This window comes from Anopheles ziemanni, chromosome 2 (genome assembly GCF_943734765.1).
Source record: "Anopheles ziemanni chromosome 2, idAnoZiCoDA_A2_x.2, whole genome shotgun sequence".
Classification (NCBI taxonomy): Eukaryota; Metazoa; Arthropoda; class Insecta; order Diptera; family Culicidae; genus Anopheles; species Anopheles ziemanni.
In genome coordinates this window covers 54957415-54982827 of record NC_080705.1, presented here as the reverse complement: position 1 = coordinate 54982827, position 25413 = coordinate 54957415, and the positions used below count along the sequence as shown (strand labels likewise).

At 44.0% G+C, this 25413-nt stretch overlaps 3 protein-coding genes across 4 annotated transcripts; 1 reads left to right on the top strand and 2 right to left on the bottom strand.

Annotated features, from left to right (window-relative positions):
* Positions 1-1292: 1292 nt before the first annotated feature.
* Positions 1293-7922, bottom strand: LOC131293887 (uncharacterized). Its single transcript, XM_058321937.1, has 6 exons — positions 7513-7922; positions 7130-7368; positions 4552-4718; positions 4408-4470; positions 2421-4343; positions 1293-2384 (listed from the first exon to the last, which is right to left on the bottom strand). Exons 1-6 carry the CDS (start codon positions 7920-7922, stop codon positions 1368-1370), a joined length of 3819 nt encoding a protein of 1272 aa, XP_058177920.1. The 3' UTR covers positions 1293-1367.
* Positions 7923-20545: 12623 nt separating this feature from the next.
* On the bottom strand, positions 20546-22727 carry LOC131291261 (gamma-soluble NSF attachment protein-like). Its single transcript, XM_058320452.1, has 6 exons — positions 22393-22727; positions 22246-22313; positions 21839-22149; positions 21496-21771; positions 21234-21428; positions 20546-21133 (listed from the first exon to the last, which is right to left on the bottom strand). The coding sequence occupies exons 1-6, from the start codon at positions 22443-22445 to the stop codon at positions 21074-21076; spliced, it is 963 nt and encodes a 320-aa protein (XP_058176435.1). The 5' UTR covers positions 22446-22727; the 3' UTR covers positions 20546-21073.
* Positions 22728-23288: 561 nt separating this feature from the next.
* LOC131290027 (pleiotropic regulator 1) lies at positions 23289-24927 on the top strand. 2 transcript variants are annotated; one of them, XM_058319409.1, is made up of 3 exons: positions 23289-23482; positions 23555-23691; positions 23750-24927. In XM_058319409.1, exons 1-3 carry the CDS (start codon positions 23370-23372, stop codon positions 24880-24882), a joined length of 1383 nt encoding a protein of 460 aa, XP_058175392.1. In that variant the 5' UTR covers positions 23289-23369; the 3' UTR covers positions 24883-24927. The 2 variants fall into 2 exon arrangements, with proteins under 2 accessions (XP_058175392.1, XP_058175400.1); XM_058319417.1 differs by having other exon boundaries at positions 23555-23705; positions 23809-24927.
* Positions 24928-25413: the final 486 nt, after the last annotated feature.

Here is a 25413-nt window from a genome sequence, read left to right as displayed (position 1 = left end):
TTATTGTTCTTACTGGCACCAATTTCTTTTACACGGCGGAAAACGTACAGCTGCTCAATTAAGTCTTTGTACAATATGGTTTTGCACATTTATATTTAGTAATATCTGTTGCATAATGTATGGGCTTGAATAGCATAAAAAGTCACAAAATATTTTTCTACAAGTGTATGAACATTATTCCAATTCGAGTGTAGTGAAAAATCTCTGTTTATGACCAGCGTTTTTGAGTTTGTAGAATTTATAAGATCCTTTTCCAATACAAAAGTTTCGTTTCTGTCCAAAACGGTTCTTGGTCGAGCGTCATTCTGGTTCAATTTATTATACCTATTTAACTCACCGATTCTTTTACGCCATCTGTACATGTCTGCACCTTCTCTGTCTGCCTTTGAGTTCAATGATGTTCAATGAATTTTGATGTTCAATGAGTTCAATTTATTGCGGGAAGGAAAGAACACCGAATAGCTAAGACATTGCATCCCGCGAAAGTATCTCAAAGAAAAATACTGCTTCTGATCCATGTTATAAATTCAATATGATATACTTTCAAACAATTAGAGACGATCAAGAAAAAGGTTCAAATTCACCGAACCAGATTGCGCAAAGACTTTGTAGAGTAGCAGTGTATTAACATTTGTCATGAAATACAGTCAATTTCGTGAAATACCGTTTTCTGCCAAATCTAATTCAAAGAATGATTAGATAAATAGGCTTCTAATGCCGATTCAATTGAATAGACAACGGTAAGAAACCACACGGCCAAGGACTTTACAAACCACCCCATATACGCCAGAGACCCTGACTTTGAGCCACGCGGAATGGATGAACGCGTAACATCGTGAACTTGAACCGCAAGAACTCGACGGTGCAGAACGATTCCGCTAGTATACGAAGTCGTCGAAGTAACCAAATGCAATTTACAACACAACCGGCTCTACTGGTGACGGGTAGGAAGGACAATCACTATCAGTGCAGTTAGGAGAATAACTGAGCGTGTGCGTTCTAATTTATAACGATATTCTGATTCCTATTGTTTCTGACACACGGTGTTCAGGCTACACGACGGCAAATTGGACGCTATTTTTGAGCGGCATTTTACGGATGGATGCGGTATTTAATAGTAGGTGAATAGCTACGGCTTCACCGTTCTCGTTTCTTGATTTGATTTGGATGGAACGTACTTACACACGAGAGTTGAGAATTTTCTGCTATTCCTTTGTACAGCGCACCGGCCGAAACCCCGATGGTACACCAAACTTTGGAACCTCTGGTTACGGGACACGGGGGAAATGGCTCTATTGATTGTTTCTGGTGTGCGAGTCGTCACCTGGCAGCATTCAGTCCGAGCTCGCTCACACGTACACTTCGTCTCACAAGCGCCGGTCGACGCCTAATCGCTCGATGCCGTCGGTTAGTTCCTCGTTGTCCTCGTTGCTGCTCACACTGTCGTTGATGTCCGATCGTATCCCACCGGACGACGGTGCCCCGCTGCTCTGTCCAGTGGCCGAGTGGCGAAGGCCCTCTGGGTACAGCAGCCCAACATCGTTGCCGCTGAGGTTCTGTATGATCGAGCTGATGTTGGTGCCGAGACTCTGGCGTTTGATCGGCGTAATGTTGAGGTTCTTCGGTGACTTTGGCTTCATCGACGTCGTCGTCGTCGTCGGAGGAGGAGGAGCTAGCGCCGACGTTGACATCGTGGCCGATGTGGTCGGTGGGGCGGAACCGAACGAGGCAGGAGGGAATGGTACCGGCATATCCTGGTGGGAGGAGGACGGTGATGATGGTGATGAAGGAGTTGACGAAGGCAGTTCGAAGGGTGTTAGCGTTAGTGGTGTCGTCTTAAATCTATGCAATTCTTTCATTACCTCGTACTGCGAGTCGGGCGCCAGGAAGATGTCGTGAAGGTTTTTGGTCGATCGTCGGTGCGCCTCCTGGCTCTGCTCGTTGGAGGAGTACGGGTAGGAGGCGATGAAATTGCAGCCCCCCGGACCGCCATCGTGATCTGCTGCCCGCACAGTCGTCGGTTCAAGGCTAGCCATTGGTTTGTTCCCGCTGGCAGCACCCGTTGCCCCGTTGGCCGCTGCTATCGACGGGAAGTTATTGTTGTTTGTACTAGGGGTGGCCGGCGAGAGGTCCGTGTAGTCCGTCTTTTCGCCCGAATCCACTGAACACATGCTCTGGCGGGAGATATCCTTGGGCAGCAGGGACGATCGAGGCATCACCGGTGGCTTATCGCCTCCAGTACCGCCGAATCCCGATCCTGAAGATGTGTCGTGCCCGAGAGGAAGCGACGCCTGGGGAAATGGAAGACGACTCCTAACCGATGGTTCCCGTTTACCAAAGCGCTGTGCGATGTAGTCGTCCGCCTGGTCCTGGTGCAATTGTTGCTGTTGATGTTGATGCTGATGCTGGTGCTGAACTACCTGTTTGTCCTTCTTCCTTCTTTGGCCTGCGTCTTCGTAGTAGTTGTCGTTTTTCACCGACATATTGCAGCAGCTACTCACGTCGGCAAAGTAGACCTCCGATTCGGTCGGTTCCAGTAACTTCCCGCTGAGGGCCGCCTCCGCCTCGAGTGACTCCACCGTTTGGAAACCACTGTTCTCGATTCCTCCGGGTGTCGACTTTAGCCGTCGCGTTTTCGGTGGATGCACCACCATTGGGCCCTGATTTTCCGCCGATTGGTCGCAACTATCACCCAACACATTTCCTGCGCCATTACCATTACCGTTCGAGGGCAAGTTTGGCTCGTTGTACTCGTTTTCAGACGTTTCCAGCGAGCCGGGAGGTGCGTGGTGCTGTGAGTGCATCACCACCTGACTGGTACCGAATACATTCTGCACATTCACGCGACTAGCCGGCTGATGCTGCCCGCCGTTGTTCGGTCCGATGCTTTTGGCGCCCGCGGTCTCAACGCGTTTCTTCGCTTTCCGCAGGGGAAGCGTATTGGAAAACCGGTCACGTCCCGGGCCGTCACTGTCGGAGGGTGTATTTTCGTAGTTATCTTTTGTTTGGGTCTGCATTTTGGTGTAGCCACCAGTTTGCTGGCGCTTGCCTCCGGGATTGCCACAGCCAGTACCACCGCCGTTTGTGCAACCAGATGAACTTCCAGGAGGGCCACTTGAAATACCACCGCCACCGGTACCACTTCCACCACCACCACCAGCACCACTACCCCCTCGTGAATAGTTGGATGCTTGTGGATGTCCTCCGGAGCTGCCCATGTTTGACGGAGGACCCGTCGGTCCGCTCATATATTGCTGGGGTATCCCGTGTACGTCCACCCCCATGACGGCATGCTGGTGACACTCGAGAATGGCAATGCCAGGCCCTCCGTTCGGCGGTAGTCCGCTCGGTCCATTCGCATCGATCAATGGCGGTCCACACTGCGATGGATGGATATACTGATATCGTCCACGGCGTGCCGGACTGTTCGGGTCCGAGTACGGTGGCGGAGGGCCCCAGATACCGTACTGCTGATCGATCACGTTGTAACGAGGCTGTATGCCGGCATCACCCAGTAAAGCCCCAACCACTCCTCCCCCACCACCACCCATCGGCATAGGCATTCCTGAACGCCCGTTCGAAAATCCATACTGCGAGTCCGGACTGTGCGGCGACAGACGTTGTGTGGCATCGTTCCGCTGCCAGGGCATTCTCGGCCAGCTCCAACCCGGCATGCGTCGTCCGCTTGTGTTCAGCCGGCCACCACTGACCGTACCCGGCTCATCACCGCCCGGGTTCGGCGAGTAGAAATTTCCTGCCTGCCCCGGCGTCCAGAAGCGACCGTCGCCTTCCCAAGGGTACGCCGTCGGGAGAACATTACGGTGCGCGTGGCACTGCTCGCAGCACCGACAGTTTCCCGTCCGCCCGCTTACGACCGTCCCAGGACCACCCACTCCGGCACTCCCGAGCATTCCCGGCCCAGACGGTAGCACCGAAGCTGGGCCCTGTTGGCCGGCGTACAGCGAGCGACATCGCAGTTCCAGCTGCTCCCAGTACATCTTCTTTCGCTCGTGACTCAGCAGCTGGTACACGAGCATACAGCTAAACACGGCCACCAAAACGCCCGCTACCGACAGCCCAAAGACGGCTCGAAGGCAGGAGTAGAGTGCACCGTGTACGACGCCACAGTCCGACGTCGAGTCAAACACGAACCGGACGCTATCGTCAACGCCTTCCGTTTGCTTGTCGGCCGTCACGGAGTAGCAGGTACAGGTGCGCGTTTTCTGCGTGTACTCACACTCCCGCAGGACTTGCAGGCGACTCATGTGGAGGACGGTTGTGGTAACGGTCACCAGGGCACAGGTCAGTGCCGACGCCAAGCCACACGCTCCGGAAAGTTTAATCTGTAAAGCATGCGATAGTTAGAACATTGCTGGAGATGCGTGTCAAATGTTGATGCCGACATACCAGATAGCTGTAACGATTTCTTCGCCTCGCTAGGCTCATTATACAGATACCAGTCAACATGAGCTGTAGAAGGGAGTAATTTGAAAAAAAAACAGTACCCATTAGTAAGTGACAGTTTCACATCAACTTAAAGCTGTTACTTACCAATGTTGCCGGTACGAACGTTGGTACGGTTTCAAAGTAGCCCACCGTGCTCGTGTACGATCGAAGCAGGAAGTAGATGCCCAGAAACAGGACACCCAAAAGGCTGGAGATACCGCCGCATATGAGACACCAGATGACGTACTTCCTCACCCCGGACGATGTGGGAGCTGCAGGAAAGACGGGGAAGACAAAACGTGCAAATGAACAAAACGGAAACGAGTTAGGACGAGAAACAACCCCAGTAGGCCTGTCAGATTGTCATGTTGCTTCCGGGTCGGAGCGTGTCATGGCATACTGGGGAAAAATCAGGGAACGGTTGGGAGAAATTGTTATGCGCTAGTTTCTCTCTAGCGTGGAATATTAACCCGCTGTTGCTGATGGTGGACGCGGTGGCTCGACCGGTGGTGGGGCCCAGGTGCACGTGGGCACACTGTACTGCACGACCTGCATGAACGGATAGCCGTGCATCGTGGTTGCAGGGCCTGTCGTTTCCCTTGCCGTCAGGAGCTTCAAACTCGCGCCCGAAAACACAGGCACCACAAACGATAACTTTTATCCGATTGTGTTTGAATGTCCTGAAAGGCGCAACGCTACACACTCTCCCCAGCCGTGGTTAAATGTAAAGTGGTTTCTCTCGATGACATTGCCCTGTCGACCTTATGTTCGTAGCTCTTATGAATATTTCCTTCCGAAAGATTACCTCATCGTATCATGATTAAATTCTTCAGCAAAAAATGCACTACAAGACTAAATAATGCTGCTATTGTTACTGGACGTTGTACTATCGGTTGTATCTATTGCAGTCAGTTATCACACAAAAAAACAATCCTGGCCCTCGAAGCAGAACGCTGGGTTCTCGGCTCTGCTCCTATCTTTTACAAAACATCCTGCCAATCCGCTTTCCTATTATTGTACTGGTATGCTTGGAAGTGGTAAACACTACTTATACAATCACTGTACGCTTCGGATCCAGCCAAAATGTGATGATGCTTATCTCCGCGGGAGATAATGGAGATTTAAGTTTTTCAACTCTCTTCTGAATGCGTTTCTGTTTTTCAGCGAGGAAAAAATCACAAAAATACATTCAAGCACACATTCGCGGTTTTGATAAAGCTTGATTGTACGATACGATTGAGCAGGAGTGGCTTCAATCTGTTCGACCGAACCGAACGGAGGGATTCACTGATACTGATTTCTTTTCCACGGGTGCCATTCACCTACGGACACTTCCCCTGGCTTACAATCTGTTTACTTCCTTTCCGCGCAAAGCGAAGAGTGTGCACCAGTTCAGCAAACTTTTGACAGACGAAATGAGTTTAGCAAAACGTTGTGCCTGTGTGTGCACTGGCATCCCATGTCCTGTGCCCACCCTTGTTGTGGCTTGTTGAGGGTGGGTGGTTAAGGATTACTGCCACATTGCCATGCTCCAGCGTTGGCTGTGGTATTTTTGCACTTTGGCCGCCACAACATGCCAACACGCAGAGAAGCAGCCCTCGCGCCACTAGCGAACCCACAACGGCACACGTCTGTAGTGGTTCGCAGGAGCAGCTTCTGCGAAGCGTATCCTTACACGAGGGTGTGTGCTGGGCTGGTTGTGATTGTTTGTGCGAGGTGAAGGGTGGTGTGCTGGAAATCTTGGGTGTTCCTGCGCATGACCCGTTCGTCACGTGCCGAAAGACATCCTGGCAAAACACGGCGGCCAACTGCAGCCTTTCCAACCGAAGGGTTAAGTTGGCTTAAAATGGCAGTTGAACGTGTTAGAACTTGTTAGATCGAAATGATAATACATTCATTCAATTGAAAAGCAAACTTTAGCGGGTTTTAATAAAAATTGATTTATTTAACAAATAATTGTATTAGCAAAGAGGTTCCAAGTCCTTTCAAACACGAATGAGACCACGTGGTACGACTCCTTGTAAAAGAAGTAGGATTTAAACCTACTGCTACTTAGATCTTAAGTGCCAAATGCCATAACTGATTTTGCACGTATCGCACTTTTTGTTAGAGAAAAGAGAATAGTAAAACATTCTTTTTAATTGAAAAAGTAAAAACATGTTACAATCTCTGTTTCACAATCATTACTTTGTGTTTACTCCACTCGTTGATTTTGACTATGATAAGCAAAGACGACAAACATGTACATTTAAGTTAAGAAGCGTCTTGGGACCACAACCATGATTTGTACCAATTTGCTTGAATTCTTTTGAAATAAGTTAAATTAAAACCAACAGGTTCTTCAATTCGCTTCAGCCTCGCTTCATTGATTTTTGACAGTGAAAGAGGGAACCCATCGAATATTAAATCGACACGGAAATTGAATCCATCACATTGGGGAAAAGCAATGATACACGGCACAAGCACAGTGCAACAAAGTGTTGGCAGACCCCTCCTGCACGCCCTACACGTGGCACCAAAGGCCAACGAAAAGTCGTTCCGTATTCGATTCCGTATGATGCTGATATAATTTCCCAGGCCATGGGCCGGAAAGGGGCAAAATGGCCTCCAATTATCCTACTTCCTGAGCGGTGGTGCGCGGGCGGTGGAAAATAGATAATGCTGAATCACCGTCGCCGCTTACCCGTTTCCATGCGCTGCAGCGTGCGGGACCTCGGGGCCGGTCGGGGTGGTAACGGTGGTCCCCGGTCGTCTTCGGAGATCTCCTCCTCCAGCTTGCTGATGTCCAACCCGTTCGCCCCGTCGCTGTACACCTCGATGTGATGATGGTGGTGATGGTTGTGGTGGTGGTTGTTCCCATACTTCCGCTCCTCGCCGAAACGTGCCGGTGAGTTGTGCCTCGAGCTGCCGTTTTGGTGAGCACTAGATGGGGGGGGCGAGCCGGAAGGTCCCGAGGGGGTGGTGAATATGTAAGGAGAAAATAGAAAAGTCAGAAGGGGGAAAAAGCCCATAGTCATCGTCTGCTGGTTCACGATCACACGATCAGGAGCTCAGCTTGAGACCTACAGTGAAATCTTCTTGGTGTCTAGGTTGATGTCCAAAACGCTGGGCGTGTTCTCATCGCAGGACCCGCCGGCACTGGAACTGCCACCGCCCAGCCGAGTCGGCTGTTTGGTGTTATCACAGGAACTAGAGCTCGATGGCATATAGCGATGGTGATGGTGTTGTTGCTGCTGCTGATGATGCTGGTGATGTTGCGGGTGTAGGTGATTATGATGTTGATGAAGGACCGCTATACTGTTGTCACTATTGTAGTCGAGGTCTGCCTCGGCAGTGGTGATGTTGTACGCCGGGTCATGATGCAGATGATAACGATGCTGCTGTCCTTGCCTCGTTTCTGCCGTTGCTACAGGTTGCAACTGCGTTGGCTGCTGTTGCTGCTGATGCTGCTGTAGATCGTGGTTGAGGTTCGTCATCGTGCCGTCATCAGCTTGTGCCGCGGTTATCACCCAGCTCAGGGCATCGACATTGATGCGACAGGTTCGACCGAAAGCAAACGTCTAGACGTGGGCCGCTCCGTTTAACCTAAATGGCACCTGAGGGGCGGATGGGAGAAAATCAAGCGTAGCATGAAATTAAAATCTTAAATTAAACAAGACGATACCATGCGATCGCGGCCACAAGGCAGTTCGTAGTTGACCCAGCACGGAACCCCTTGGACGTGACGAGCCCTGCGTTACGTAACCATCGCAGACTTCGAAGACCGTGTTGCGACCTATTTTTTCCATCTTCTGCAGTTCTGTCGATCGAATGCATGCCAAAGGGTGACGCATGTGCCTGGGACACAGGGAGTGTGCAATATCTGTTGTATATTATTATTTTGCCTGTTGCCCACCGCTGCTCAACAACTACCAGTTTTTAATACCTCATCGCTGTGGATGTCTCGGTTTATGGTAGTGACCTTCTTTGCGAAGTGTTACACACCATGCAGCGGTTTGACACTTTCATTATATTTACATTTAATGAGACGATGTACACTGGATTGGCATCACTATGCTATCGTCTCAATCATTGTGGTACTAGGACGCCTGTTAATACAAATGCTAAGTATTAGCTTAAATTCGTTGTGCAGTTCAACCACAACAATTTCCCATTGAAATCTGGTTTTTACCAAATAATTTAACATTCAACTATAAAAATGTTATGTAGGAAAACGTTGAAAGGAGAATTCTTTGTAAATTGGATGGAGGTTTTTCGTCGAAATAAAAGACTTTTTGAATCATGAATACTTCTTATTTGTTTCACAAGTTAAATTACCCTCCCATCTTTTGGAGTCGAAAAGAAAAAACACCAAGAATGCTTTAACTTTTATTTAGGCACAGGATCCATACTTCATTTTTGATTTAAAAATTTATTTGAGATTAACACACTGAGATAACACTTCTTTGCTCCAACAGTGCCAAAAGGGTGTCCCCAGCCCTGAAGGACCTCATTTTTGTAACCGCCGTAACATGGATAGAATATTGAAAGTTTCCCGGGAAAAGAAATTCCTGAACTAACATCAATGCAAGTCGACTTGTATAGTCGTTTACCTGCAGAGGGATCAGCTATAAAAGAAGCCTAGGTAGGGCTTTGGACTGAAGGGACTTTGTATAGTTCAAGCGTTAAGCGTTAAGGAATAAATCCTGGTATCGCTAAAAAAGTAATTATAGGAAGGCTCTGTGAAGTACCAACCTTTCGATCGGTGCAGGTAGTCATCGATTGTTGGTTCCTACGATTTTCTGTCCTAAGTCCTCACAAAAGCTCCCACGAGTTTCAACCGATCGTCCCTCTTTATGTCAGCTGATTTGTTATTAAGCCATCTAATTCCTGAACCATTTGGGATCGGTCGACGCAGCAAAGCTCAAGTGGTGAACAAATTGACAGCCACAAAACATAAAAAACTGATAAACTGGCCGATGCGTAGGTTGCAAACTTGTGGGATGGACACCTTTTCATTCGACTTCTGTCGGTTCGAGCTCTCGGCGGCATCTTTGAAAGATTCGTGTTTTTTTTTTTGCTTTTCCATTACCTAAATGTTGGAGAAGGTGTTCCACTTTCAACCGTCGTCGATCGTTTGCTTGGCAACACACGACCGTTGCAGCGTCTTTTCAAAAAGGCGCTTGAATTCTTTTCGGCCATCGTCAACGAGCTCGGTGAGCACAACTTTCTGACCCTCTGGGGATATTGCAGACACATCATTAGGTGTACTCTACGAATGTTTACACCCACCTTGGTCACGCACAGTCGTACAAACCTCGTCACGATCTTCGTCACATCAGATTTGTACACGGATGGCGCACTTAGAGTGTTGAGGGATATAAAAAAAAGCGATTGATGCTCAATCCGTGCGCACTCTTTACGACACGGTTTATGCCTGCCATTGCCTCCACATCCTGTCCTTTGTGCCGATAATTGCCACCTTCCGGGCGCGATGGAAAGTGCATTACGTCTCGGCGGCACACGGTCCAGCTGATGAGATCAAGTTTCATGCCTCCGCTGCTCACGGAAGGGCCCAACGATGAATCGTTTCGAAGGCAGTAGGCAAAAATCGAAAAAGATGGTCATAATCGAGCCACGTGTAACTGATACAGCAGGAGGTCAAAGTCCGAAACGGTAAGTTGATGAATTTTCAAGTTATAGGTACTCCGAAACCTCTTAACAATTGATGTTGTATTCTCATATGATTAAATTCTCAAGTCCTTTTCCAAAAGCCATCCTAAAATGTTCAAAAATTACCAAAATTATAACACCAGACCTTGCAAAGCCTTGTTTGACAAACTTTTTGCAATCCCAAATCAATCATTATTTATTGAGATGATCGAGAAATTGCGAAATAATAAAAAGATCCACTTGCAATAAATTAAATGTTCATGACGTTTAGCATTTAAATCGGTCGTTCTTGATACAAGATCGTTCTACCTACTTTACTGTAAATGAAAACGTCTATGATTTATTCCACAGAAATATTATATGTAATCGGAATGAATAAAAAAACATTATATCATAGAATGCAAAGCCTAAGATCGCAGAAAAAATTAATATTCTACCATTATATTATTGTTCCCGCAAAAGAACTAACTCGGATGCGTAGTAAATCAGGAATATATATTAGTTCTTAGTAAATACTATGCTATAAATGTTGAGTTTTGCGATTACAACTTCAACAATCGAGTAGGCTATAGTCATGTAGTAGACTATGATGAATGTGAAGCAAGATATTTTTCTTTTTCAACAATAAAAAAATCAGGAGTCCGTTCTCCGGCGGAGCGTCGGTTTGCATCTTTCATAAAAGTTCTTAGCCACGATTTTTACTTTTGGTTTTTCATTCCCATTTCTTCTGCTATGTTTGCTTTTATCTTTTATAATTAGCAATGTTCTTGTAATTACGTGACAATCGTGCAACAATTTAAGAATAAGCAACTGAAACCCAAAACAGAAATGTGGCACATTTGGTGTTTATATTCGCATTATGGAACGGTCGGAATGAACCGGTTTTTTGTGAGGGAAGGAGAAACCCGTTACAAAAGGTTCTTTGTGGCTAAAGCTTGCGGAAATATTTTAATTGCAACCAACATAGTAAAAGAACTTTTAAAATATGTACATGAAAACTTCTTAATCAGGTTACAAAACTACACATGTTTTAAATAACGAACGGATGTTTAAAAAAGCACGCTTATCAGTCTTTAAGATGGAAGCTGTCGCACATAGGATGACGGAGTGATAAGCTGCTCTTTAAATTACAGAGGAATTCCTTTTTCGCCCCATCTGAAATAATTGCAGCTAACAGCCTGTATGGGACCATACCATACCATACGAATGTCAGCAGGGCAGCAACGACCCACCGGCGACAAATAAATCAACGTGATAATGCTTCGGTTATGCCAGACTTATGCGCCAGGCGTAACAATCATAACGGCATGACGTGTCTCATCACTGGCGAGCCAGTGTAAACTCCTGTTGGCAATCTAAATCAGGAGTCAGAGGCCAACGAACGACACGAATTGGTTCACACGCATACACACCGGCCTGCAGTGATGTTGCTGGCCGACGTAATGCAGTACACCGATCCACGGTGGATTTCCCTGCCCAACCACACACCTCCTCGCTCTCCGTCTCTCGCACAAACGACCTGTCATCAGAACCGGAACAGAGCAGCAACTTCATCATCATCTCACAGTCCGTCGTCGACTTCGCTGGCACATTGGCGGTGAAGGAAAAAGTGCAACATGTTTTGCAACGAAGCGACATGTATGCTTCCATCACGGTATAACGGGGAGTGAGCTCGTGGATCAAAATTATACGTTATTTTTCTCGTCAATTCTCGTGAACGTAAATTTTGACCGTTGTTTCACGAAGATTGCGTTCTGAAGCAATCTTTTGACAATTACGCAATAATAACAAGTTTGGATATCTTTATATTAAACATCTATAAAGATGATGAAGAATTTTAATTTTCTTATGTTTAATTTTTTTAATTATTTTATATATGTTTATGATCATTCATACTTATGTTCAAAAGCAATGTAGCAGGAAAGGTATATTATTTCGTTTGTTTTGATTTGAAAATAACTGTTGTAACTTATAAAGCACAATTAATGGCCCCGTTAAAAACCTCCAAGTCACTTTAATCAGCATGTTGGCACTCCTCAAACGTATTCCGTGTAACGATGGCGCAGTTGCATCTTTCCTGCAGAACGAAGTAACCGTTCCGAGGCGGCGCGGGATCGCATTCGACATGGAATTATTTTAATACATTAAATTGTACAACCTTCGTTGCAACATACCGCAGGACAAGTTTTTGTTTTTCTTTTGCCCTTGTTAAATCATACACGAAGCCAAAGAATGGCTATACAAAAGCACGTCCCCATGGGTACCAGAGGAAACGGTTATTGCGGTACGGAAAGGCATGCCAAGTACTAAGATAGGCAAAAAAACAAGACGATCCCCACCAGCAAAAGAAACCACAAGAACGTGCCGTAACCTTCGCCCATGGAAACAGCAGGCAGGCCGGTTTGTGTCTTGGAGTGGTCTATTATCAACCGATAGCTAAACACTTCTCGGAATTCACGGGATAAACATGTGATCCAGCATGTAATGCAATTTTGTAGCTATTTCTCTTTCCATTTCTTTGATCAACCCAAGTTGTATTATCCACCAGTGGCGTTAATTACTTAGCCATCGCATTCTAGCAGGTTACGCAAGAACGGTAAAAGAATGTAATATCTACTTCTTACTACACAGGTGGCCAAATATGGTGGCTGGTTCTCGCAAGGCGTGTTGGAGAATTAATTTAAACGCTCACTTATGTTCTCTTTTTTATTTCTCCTGCAAAAGAATTCTGGTAAAAATGGTACTAACGCATATATTATGCGGTCATTTAATGAGGTTTCGGTACTTTGTGTACTTCCTGTCTCACCGTTAACACACACACACATACACGTACACTCAGAATTTGTAATAATTCATGACAAAAACAAGTTCCAAACATTGTTATCTTGTTGCATATATTGTGAGAGTGGATTTACAAAAACATACCTGGACCACTGAAAAGAAATAAATTAAAGTACTGTGGCCTTTGTCCAATATTATTGCACGCGAAGCCACAAACGATTGCATGCTGAATTATGATCATTAGAGGCAGCATGGCTGGCACATTTTTTGTCGATTTTGCAACATTACATAGTTCTTAAAGCCAAAGGTATTTTGAATTGACCAGAACATTAAAGATGTTTTGTGCCTCATTTGGAGATCAAAAGGAGATGAAGAAAAGTAAAAGTAAACCAAAATACACCATAAGGGAAAAATTCATATTCTTCAACCTTTACTAACGAAATATAAAAAAAAAACAAATAAACACACATTTGCTAGCGCTTTCTAACCTATGTCTACGTAATTCAAAAGTTCGAGACCTGGTTGTTGCCGTATTGTCACACGTTAACGCTCCCGACTCGCCGATGCATGAGATTTATGACAAATGCCAGACAGGGATTTTTTTCCGGGTATGTTGTAACATGGGATTTCAGGGAGCCAAAAATGTTCTCACTCAAAAAAGGGGTGCTGAATGTCTTTCACCATGTTCTGTTTGACCCATTAGACGGTGTAGTTTTAAGTGCCTGCCCGAACTTATGATGACTTCGCGAGGATATTTCGTATCCTGCATGCGTTTTCCCCAAAGGCAATGTGGTTTTCTTATCGGAACCCATAATTACATCGAACTGTGCATCATGCAAAGCAGGACCCATTTCTTTTAAGTGCAAGTAACTGTTTCCGTCACAGGATCAAGCGGTTGATCGGACGATTGAAGCTGACATTAACATTTATTTCAAACAATTCTGTCAACAAGATTGTGAAACAAGATAAGTGTAGGTACAATAGTGAACAGTATCCATGAAATAAAAGGGAAATGTTTCCGGTTTGTATTAGATCGAACTTTTCTTTTACCGAGAGTTAAAAATCAACATAAATGAAGATTTTAAAAATTGAAAAAAAAAACTACAAAACACAAACTATTGACATTGTAACTTGCAAGGAACTCTTACATGAAAAAAATATTATCTTAAACCCTCAACCATCAGCATATCAAACTACTTTATTCAAAATATCTCAAGTCTATTCCAAACATATGTATAAACTTGTTACAAATGTGGCAAGACCATTTCCCTTCATATTGAACAAAAATGTTTATAACCTTGTTTCGAAGGTGTCAAAACCATTTCACATACAATTAGTTAAAAAGATATCTTTTACGCATTTCTTTGAAAACATGCATGACCATGTCTACATGGGTATCCTTCCGGACGTGATAATTTCAAATGTTTTTCACGTTGGCTCCAAGCGAGCAACTCACGGTGCGGAGGGCTACAGAGGTCGGTACGGTCGGAGTCCCAGCGGTATCAATGAACGGAACCAAATAAACAGAAGGATATAATAGGCTCGAAAGGCACAAAAGAAAAGAAAGCAACAAAGTCCGTACACCATGCATCATCATGCGGAGCGGGTCGAACAACTCAGGTACCCAGAAGATGACATCCCGAAAATGCAATAAATAACTGCACATTCACCGACGCTGCCGAAACTGCATGGCGTCGCCTGGGCACCAAAAATGGGCCTGGACGGTTTTTCGGTGGAATGTCTTGCATTATCCCACAAACGGAGGCTGCTTCCACATGGCTGTCGATACAGGGTCATCATCCTTACCGTTCGGGTTGTCCGGTTTCGGGTGGTAAACGCATAAATGTGTTGTATACATATATTCATACATACACGCACCTACACACACACACACACACACTCAAACATAGGAAAATACTCACTTTTTTCCCGTATTGAGTCTTTTTGTCAGCTTTTAGACATTCGCCCTTTGGTGGCACTTTATGCTGCTGCCTATTGCTTTCTCTACGGGCGGCGTTGAATGGTTGTGATGAGAAAACGACGTATCACTCGTTTTATTTGCCCATTCACATCGCTTTAGGACTCCTTGTTTGTACTTGGCACCGGTGTAAGATCGCTATATTGTTTGTTATAACACTTTAGCAACAACTTTGCAAACGACTCGCTTAAACTAGCATCAGACACTGAATTGTAATAAACTGTATTTTAAAGTTGTCCATTGGAGTTAATAATGAAACAACTTTACGCCTAGAACTGCGTAAAACAAAAATGTGAAGCTGAAAGTTTCATGATCTTTAGAATTTCAGAGAATCACACATAAAAAGAATTCCCAGCGGCCCAGGGCTTGTAGGTGGAAGCTAGACTTTTATGTGTTTCCTTAGTCCCTTGGTCATCGCTTTTGGGCCTCATCTTCATCAGTCTGCTGTTTTAGACTCCCATTCTGGCCACGAACCCAGAGTGGAAATTGAAAAGAGCTTCACCACTGTTGTTGCGGGCTATTATAGGCAAATGGTTTTTTCTGTTCCAAGTTTATGGACCATCCGGCGGCGGCTAGTGACGATCGCATCCTCAATCAACACAATGCCCACGAACCTAACGGCGCTCTCGGTGCTGGAGTGACCGTTGCAATAGACTGCTCCGAGAACACATGTCACACTGATTTCTCGCCAGCAATCGGAAGGATCACGTCTGGACTGGTTTCAGATGATACGACGAGCTTACAAGGTGGTTCATAATGCGGTCCAACGTATTCAGAATCGTGACCACAAGCGGCATGATGATAACGGTGATTATGTCGCCGACCATCCCACGTTCCGTCGAGAGATGACGTTATTAGCTTGTAGGCTTGATACACTCCTTCATAGATCCATCTTAATTAGCTGATTTAAATTAGATCTGAACACACACACACACACACACACACACACACACATATATATATATATATATATATATATACATATATATATATATACATGAACACCGACCCGCACCCACCCACTTAGGTGGGGACACTTTTTTCTGGTTTCTTTTCAGCAAGAAGTGAAGTGGAGAAACACTTCGACGATCAGAACCAACCCGACATTCTTTTGCGTGCAACGGCTAGGACCCGCTGGTGGGGGGAAGTGATACCGTTGAAATGGGAGAAGGGATCACATGCTGGTCAAACGCAGGCCAGGTCCCAATGCTACCAACTACTCACTGTCGGCATGCACAGGAGAGATGTGGAGAGTATTGCGCGGAACACTTCACTGAACAACGACGATTGGCGCTGCATTTTGGACGTTGGCTCAAAAACTGCTCTACAAATACACGACTACCTCAAACTGTTTCGATTTCTGCAAACCTAGAAATTTCCCAATTAATGCGTGGGAATGAGTGAATCTTTACTTTTCAATAAATATAATACTCTTTCAGCAACATCCTGCAGTATCGACGCTCTAGGCGGCGATCAATTAATAAGAACACATTCCACCAAACTCTCCACTCGATATAAAGACGAAACCTTACAAACGCTGAATCCCTGTTAGAGGGCGTTTTTCTAACCTCTGTTTTGCAAAATTGCAGCTCCGTCGCTAAACTTGCGGTCTACTTGAGCGCGTCGTGTCAGAATTGGCGGAACGTAGCACAAACGACAACCAGCCCGCTCGGACTCCGCGAACGTTTCCAACTGAAAACTGGTTTTTCAAACACTTCCCGGGACCAGGTTGATCTTGCTTTCCTCCTGTCACTCTCTTTGTGTCTTTCTTGCTCACCCACTCTTTCTCTCGCACAAGCTGCGAGATCTTGCTCTTGCTTATGACTGTTTGTATGCGGACACGCTAAAGTACCTCGAAAGAGCATAACGCTCTTTCATCTTAAGATGATCTTTCCGGCTCAAGTCTCTCTCCTTATAGACCATGTTGTGCATACCTCCAGCATACATAATCCTCCATCTTTCTCTCCATGCTCGCTTGCGATCGCCTCGCAGCAAACAACGATCATGTGTCAGAGTCGCGAAACGCCATGCCACAGGATGAAGCTCGCTAAAGAGAAACGATCCAGGGGCGTTCTCAGCCCATTTCATGCTTGTCCTGCGCCACGCTAACCGACCACAGGATCACGTCGCCACCCACCCCTTCCTTTCATCACGAACAATCTTAACCGTTTAAGAGAAATTGGGTTTTAATCACAAAAAAAATAATAAAATGAACCTTCTTTTAACTTTCTTGTACCTAATATTTTAATTGAGGGAATGTACCACTTCGAACCTTTACGAAACGAAAAGACAAATATGTGGCTTCGATTTTGTTCTGATGATTGCTTAAATAATTCGTTGAAAGTGTAGTATAAGTGTAGTATCAAATAAAACTGTGCATATTTTACATTTTATATAAATCAACAATAAGCAGATCATCAACAATGATATTAATTACAAAAGAACTATACACACAAGTTTTTTTTTAACACTACATTCAAAATAATATAATCAGCATTTTAACTCTAATCACACATAACGTAACATGTTAAGCGATTGGACAGTAAAAACGCGTAAAACATAGCAAATAAAAAAACATTGTGCCATTAAGGGTTAACCCGACCGGCTCTCAACGGTCGGCATGGTTGTTTTTGATCGTTCGTTCGCTGACCAGCCTCCTCAGATATACCACAGGTGATTATCAATTTGAGGAGGCATATAAATTACGATACGCTAGAAATTGCCGGCAGGGACTTCTTTCATTCATGCCTTATTAGCCAACGGATGCTGAAATTCGTTGCCCGACTGCTCTCGCACCCTTAAATTCTTCCAAAGTGTTGCACCAAATTGCTCCTGTACGAGATTACTTTTCGGTTTTATGCTAAAACGTCCTGTAGACACCTGACCCGATAATGATCCAATATTTGATCTCGGTCTTCAGCTTGTCGATTCAAAGTGTACGAACCTAATCCAGAATTAGGGGATCATGGGAGCATCAAGAAGCCGAGCTCTGGGTGGATTTAAAGACGATCGTGTACTTTCTGTTTTGTTTCGACCAGCCGAGCCTGGCATCTCGTAAAGCCTCTGTGTAAGTGATGATCCTCGGTGAGCATCAACCACGCCGAGCCATTCACTTCCAATTTTATGATCCGCCTCCTGCTGTCCATCCTCTTTCATTTGCTATTCATCATTTCGTTCTCTATTCCCAACCTTGCGATAATTCGCCCCTGCTACACACATTTAACAATAACCTTTTTCTTCCTTTTTTTTGCATTTATACTTCCCATGATATGCTGTGCTGTTGATCCTTCTCCCGGTTCTTCACACCAAACTTTTTTTCTTTTGTTGTGAGAATATTCTCTTCAAAGAGAACCTCTACTTCTATCTCTTTGAATCCTTTTATTGCCTCTCCCTTGATCTTCTCCGTGAGAAACATGTACGGAGAAATGGCTCCAAATCGTTATATTTTGTTCCACTCTTAATTGAAACACGACGCAAACGCACCTTGAAGTGACGCATGTGAAGGGCAAGGGATGAGTATTTTTTTCTTCTTATGCACAATCACGCTTCCTACGAAACTATGGAGCCTACGAATGACATAACAACAACAGCGTGTAAGGTTTTTTTTATTTTTTGTTTTGTCTCTTCCTTTCTTTCGCCTCAAATCAATTTACCTTTCGGTGTGCCCTTCTCGAACTACTACCGAAGGATTTGGCACGATACCAACGTTTATGCAAAACCATTTTACACCAGTTTGTCCTCTGAACATCCTATTGGTTCGGTTGTAGTCCATCCCAAAGTCAAAATTGTTCATATGAATTAAATTTGTCCGGTAAATGTGGGAAATTGGGCCACATTGAATCGACCCAATCTGCAATGAAACCGTACCACGATGATACCACCAAACTACTGTACAGAAAGCTCGATGCGCAGGTCATCGGAAAGCTTGGATCGGATAAAGAGTCGGAGGATTAATGATGCCTGACAGACGGAATACGTTGTTAGCGGTGGATTTATATTTTCCTCCCGTCTTCATCATCGTTACTTCTGGAGTATAAAACGGCTCCCGAAGATGGAACTTGTAGAATGCAAAATGTAAGGGCCACATTATGATGCTGGTGAAGGAAGATTACAATTATATTTTCACACGTCAGTGTTTCACCTCTGAATACATTCCAAGATCATATTCAACAACGTGACACAATTTTGAATATACAATTCTTTACAGAATATAAATTGTTACACATCTGGTAGGTGCAAACAAAACCAATACTCCATTCGTCAGCAACAATACGCACATTAAATCTGCTTTTATTCATTATACTTCATTCCACAATATGTCAGGAGCTGATTTGTGTGTGTTTCTCTTAAACGCTACGGGTACGTTCGAATTTGCTCATTTAACTTGTTTCTCTGTTAGGTATTTTTCCCTTTCTCAATCATGCTGCGGTTATTCGACATATAATTTGCTTAAAATAATCTACCACTGCCTTTGTTCTACCCTCTCGATAATTCAACGTTTCAGCGACTTCAGCTTTTTACATAATCTTTAAAATCAACCAGGTACCTTGCGGGGGGTTTGCTGGAAATCGGATTGTTGAATGTGAATAACACAGTTTGAATGAGTAAATGATGTCTTGGAGGTAAAACTAATTTGTTTTCACGCACCTTCACTACGTTTGATTTCAGAATCTCTGATCTGAGTTTCATTACTTACCGTCCTGCATATCGTTTGAAGAGGATGTACTCAATGGAAAATTCTCCTTAATTAAAAATAAAACCATTCATTGAATTTCAACCAGATTATCTATTGCACTTCATATCGCTTGTTAGTAACTTCTTTTCAATGCGCAACATCCTTCGAAGCTATTAGATTTTATAACTGTACGAAAGTTTTAGCACAAGATTTGTCACTAGCCCACAAATTATTTCCAGCCAATCCTTTCACTTACAATGTTGTTTTAAGTTATTCCTGAACGAACAACGCGGATAGTAGTTCCCTATGTTTTTTAATAATGTGTACTTTTTTCCTTTGTTATATATACTCTTGTGAGGGAAAGGTCTAGCTCAAATTCTTCAGATTGTTTGATAATAGTGTAATTTTCATCTTGCAATGTGCATGATCGTCCTATCTATTTATAATTGATAAGTTCATCAATCTTTCGACTAGATAGAGGATATATTAAGAGTACCTTGCATGCTGATGTGGGTCTTGTGGTGGGTCCATCACCTAATTGCCAAATTTGTTCGCTACTGTGGAAGCTTGAAATATGTTTTCTACCGAGAGGCAATGTCGAAGCCTTTCTAAATAGCCTTTATTCCACACAGCTGCATGCTTCCACCTTACTAGCCTTACAATTAAGTTACAACTTGTTGTAGTGCATAAATATGAAAATGTAGGCGAATGAATGGTTTGTTTTTCTTTTTTTTATTTGATTAACAACTTCTTGATTTCAGCGTATAGCGAACTGTTAGCTCAGTATTAGATGCGATCATTGATTTATGATTCTCGTGATAACCGGTGAGGCTGGAGGTTGAAAGTCGACAACCGAAATCATCAAAATCGTGAAGCTTTACTTACATAGTACAGTGGCCGATAGAGATAGTTGGAATTTTTTTATTTTATTTGTTTAAATTTATCATATTACTTTTTTGGTTGCTTATGTTTCTTGCTGATTTTGATAGCTGCCAGCTTCCCACCAGTGAAGCAAAAGAAAAATCAATCGTCATGTATCGTCAATGTTTACCAGAACATGTTAACATACCGGACGCCAAAAGCATTAACTATAAATACGAACCAAAGCAATTTAAAAAATCAGTCTATACATAGTTTGACGTGCAATTTTCAACAACTTACAATATATACCTTTCCTATCGGATCATTAAAGCTCTAAGCTATTCAGAGCAGCTATGTGATCGAATGGCTTAAGGTTTAAGGAATAGAATCTCTTAAAAACGAACAAACTATTTTCAAAGATATTGCATAAACTACATACATATTGGTAATGTGTTTTACCTTGAAACGTTACTATTCTTTACATTAAGAGTACCTAAAGAAGCTTGCATGGTGGCAATGATTTAACCGCAATGGTTTAGCAATCAATTTCATTTACTCTTATAAAGTAATCATACTTATAGTGATGATAATATTAATAGAACCAATCTTATCACACAACTCTTAACGCACGAGTGAAATACTCTTGCTGGACATGTGGTGACGCTTGGACGTATTGCAAACTAACATAGGCCGCCGTCCTCTTCGTCGTCTCCAGCCGGACCGGCGACCGGCTTGGAGGCCTATCAATGTCGTAAGATAAAAATAAATTATATTTAAAAGATGGTATTTCTCTAGCGTGTCAGCGATGAGTGGTGTATAAAAGAAGGAAAAGTTACTTACATCAATCGCAGCACCACTGTTTGGAGAAACGTACGATGCAGCGGCATTTTCGATAACGTTCGCCTTGGGAGCAATGGCCATACCCTTCGGTAATGGCAGATCTCGGGCCAACCGAGCGTACTCGATGTCCATGTGCCGGATGAAAGGAGACGAAAGGGCACGCTGAGCCAGTTCCGGATCCTCATCGTCATACGCCTGCGGGAATTTAATTTCAACATGTTTAGAATGTATTTCAAAACCACTCCTCCCACTCCCATCGTACCTGCAATAAAGATTCCAACGTTTGCACTTCAGCCGCATCGCAACAATTGCCCCACTCTTTGAAAGCCTTCTCGGCCGCAACGTAATCACCACGGGCCAACTGTACGAGCACAAGAGCCACTGCGAGGCGTCCGATTGCACTGTCGGAACCAACTTGCTGGAGCAATCCGATTTCACGCCTTATAGCATCCGCTGCTTGATCATACATGCCGAGCTTGACCATAATTCGCGATACCTTGCTAGCATACTCCGCACCTTGGCGCGTTGAATCTTCGATCTGTTCGGTCAACCGTAAATATATTTAAAAAAAAACCATTGTTTTCTCACTTTCATACGCTACGTACCGTAACAACATCGACGGCCTGCTTGAACAACTGCAGCGCATCCTCTGGATGTGACTGTTCAAGTATTTTGGCTGCCTTATCCAGTACGGTTGCGCCCGATTCCGGTGAACCGTGCTGTTGATACAGATTACACGCCCTTTCGGCGAGCCCCCGAATATCACCGAGTTTATTCATCTCCTTACTTATCAATATAGCCTGGTCGAAGCATTTTGCTGCATGGAATAACGCTCGATTTTGACGATGGCAGTCGGACGATTTGATCAGACAATCGCGACACTGGTCCAACGATTTTGCATTGCGGAAGCAGGTGGCTATATTGGTTTGGGGTAGCGAATGGATGGAAAACATCGCCAATATCAATATTTCACGCAATTATCAATTCTACGTCAACAAGTCACTCTTCGTACCTGCTTTGTTGTATTCCTCGGCAGCATTGTCGTAATCGGGTCGCCATTTGAGCAGGGATGTTTTCAAACTATAGGAGTTTTTAGAAGAGCAACACTTGTTAATCAGAACAAAGACGGGAAGGTTGTTAAGAACGTCATCAGGCATACCATTTTTCGGCTTGACGAATATGCTCCTGCGCTTCTTCGATTTTGCTCGACATTTCCCAACACGTAGCGCTTGCAACACTTCAACAAAACTAAATCCTAGAAGAAACACCCTCTGGAAAGATGTGTTGTTTCTCGATGATTCACAAGCCCGAAATTAAATACTGTTTTACCCACAAGACACGATTTATCGTGCTCCACTGTTTCTGGCAAAGTAAACAAATGTTTGAATTGTTTCACTTTGCGCCTGATTTGGATAAAAACTGCTTAGAGTTACACCCCTTATATTAGTTGATACGTTTCACCCCGCAAACACTGCAATCGAATTTATTGATAAAAATTTTTCTCCCTCACTGCTCAAGGAGATCCATTAACAGGGGTATGAAACAAGTTTCTGACAGACTGCCATCGGAAATTCACATTGACAATCGTTTGCTTAGGTTTGTCAATAAATTCCAAATAGAATAACTCTCAAGAATTATCTTGCGTCTCTAATAAGATTACTTTATTCACACTAACTGCTGAAAATTGGTTCATTATTTTAATAGTTGCCAGGATGCACACAATTGTTGTTATTCATGCTTATTCCGTAAGATAATCTGCCTAACAGAAAGTGATACATCAACCTGCTAAAAGTAAAAGTATGTGGATTAATTTAGAATCAGATTTTGTTATCATAATAAAAGAATCAAATTCAAAATTGGTGTTATACCGGTTGACGATACTATGTACTTTTCAACCGCTGGTAAGTATCATAATTGAAGAAACCTCGTAATGGTTCTCTTTGGGAAGTTGATGTCAAACCAACACAATTGCACAAATGGTCAAAGCGATTTAAAAAGCAAGGCGTCAAAAAGCAAAGAATCGCAGTGACAGGACATTGTTTATCATCTGTAAAAACAACGCGCCGGCTACAATAGGCAGTAGAAAATATTCATCTTGAAAATTAATAAATTTCAACTTAAAGCCCCTTATTTCTCATGGAGGAAGTACAGCGCCACTCAGTGCACACATTGGTGTTCCGTTCACTTAAACGTACGCATGATTTCTTTGTGGCCAACCAATCGCTACTTCCGGAGGTAGACGAAAGCTTGTAAGTTTCATATAACCGAACATGATATCGTAAAAAAACTTATATTGTGTGTATGCATTCCTTCCATTTTAGGGAAAAACTTAAGTACAACATAAAAGCACGTGATGCCTACGGCTTGGTGTTGGATCGGGCTGCCAAGTCCAAAGCACTAGCAGCGAAAAGAGCTGATAGTGACAGACTCGATGGTCAGCAAGGTGGAAAGGATAATGGTAAGAAATATCTGGTTGTTTTCAGCATCAGTCTTAAGAACTCATGTTTATTTTCCAGTTTTGGCTATAACAGCCGGTGAACAAGATAGTGGCTCATCCGATGGCATAAATGCTCAGACAGCCCTTTTACCGACAACAACACCATCATCCCAGAATACGTCAAATGCGGTTCAAATACTTCCGAAAAAGGCACCAACCATACCGAAACCAAAATGGCACGCCCCATGGAAGCTTTGTCGAGTGATTTCTGGCCACCTTGGTTGGGTACGTTGCGTTGCAGTAGAACCCGGCAATGAGTGGTTTGCTACCGGTGCTGCCGATCGGGTGATCAAAATTTGGGACCTAGCAAGCGGAAAGCTCAAGCTCTCCCTTACTGGCCATGTTAGTACGGTTCGCGCTCTAGAGGTCAGTCCGCGTCATCCGTATCTCTTCAGTTGCGGAGAGGATCGGCAGGTGAAGTGCTGGGATTTGGAGTACAACAAAGTAATACGGCACTACCATGGGCACCTGTCGGCCGTATACACGATGTCATTGCATCCAACCATTGACGTGCTGGTTACAGCCGGTCGTGACTCAACCGCGCGAGTATGGGACATGCGTACAAAGGCGAACATTCACACGCTAACGGGACACACGAACACGGTCGCTAGTGTGGTGACGCAGGCGGCCAATCCTCAAATAATCACCGGCAGCCACGATTCAACTGTCCGCCTGTGGGACTTGGCGGCTGGCAAAAGCTTGTGCACCCTGACGAATCATAAGAAGAGTGTCCGTGCAATCGTGCTGCATCCGACACTGTACATGTTTGCCTCGGCCTCACCGGACAACATCAAACAATGGCGCTGTCCAGAGGGCAACTTTATACAGAATCTTGGCGGGCACAATTCTATCGTGAATTGTATGGCGGTGAATCCGGAGGGCGTTCTGGTGTCCGGCGGGGACAATGGAACCATGTTCTTCTGGGACTGGCGCACTGGTTACAATTTTCAGCGCTTCCAGGCAGCGGTTCAGCCCGGATCGATGGATAGTGAAGCCGGTATATTTTCCATGACGTTCGATCAGTCGGGGTCGCGTTTGATAACTACGGAGGCGGATAAGACCATTAAGATATACAAGGAAGATGACGAAGCTACAGAAGAGTCGCATCCCATTAATTGGCGTCCAGAAATCATAAAACGAAGGAAGTATTAAGTATATTGCAAAATCTGCACTCTTTTCAAAATAAATTTTAATAAAATCCCAAATCTGCTGAGATGAAATGCAAAAAGAAAAAGTTAAAATCAATAAAATGTAACGGAATGGAATGTTTTCAAAATAATAGGGTCAGGACAGGAGTTTTGCCCCGTTAGAAAGGGTATCAATTATCACACTGATTTTACAAAAAAAATACTCCCCTGACTTTATAGTGTTGATATCAATTAATTTTAGGTAAATTCTAAATTTGGAAGCGATTCTTGAGAAAATCGTTAAAATCTACGAAGCTAGATCGATACAAATAATGCAACGATTTCTTTTGTAATGACCCTCTTCTCAGTGAGGCAACACTGGATATTATCCATTCTTTCCAACGTTCGATTTGACTGAAATTAATCACATTGTCTTTAGATCGACTCGTTACGTGACTAATATGATTCGCCTCGCGTCTCGAGCGAGTCACATCAAATTCAAATAGTGATAACCGAATCACATCGAGTCTCAAACAAATCAAATCAGATTCGAATC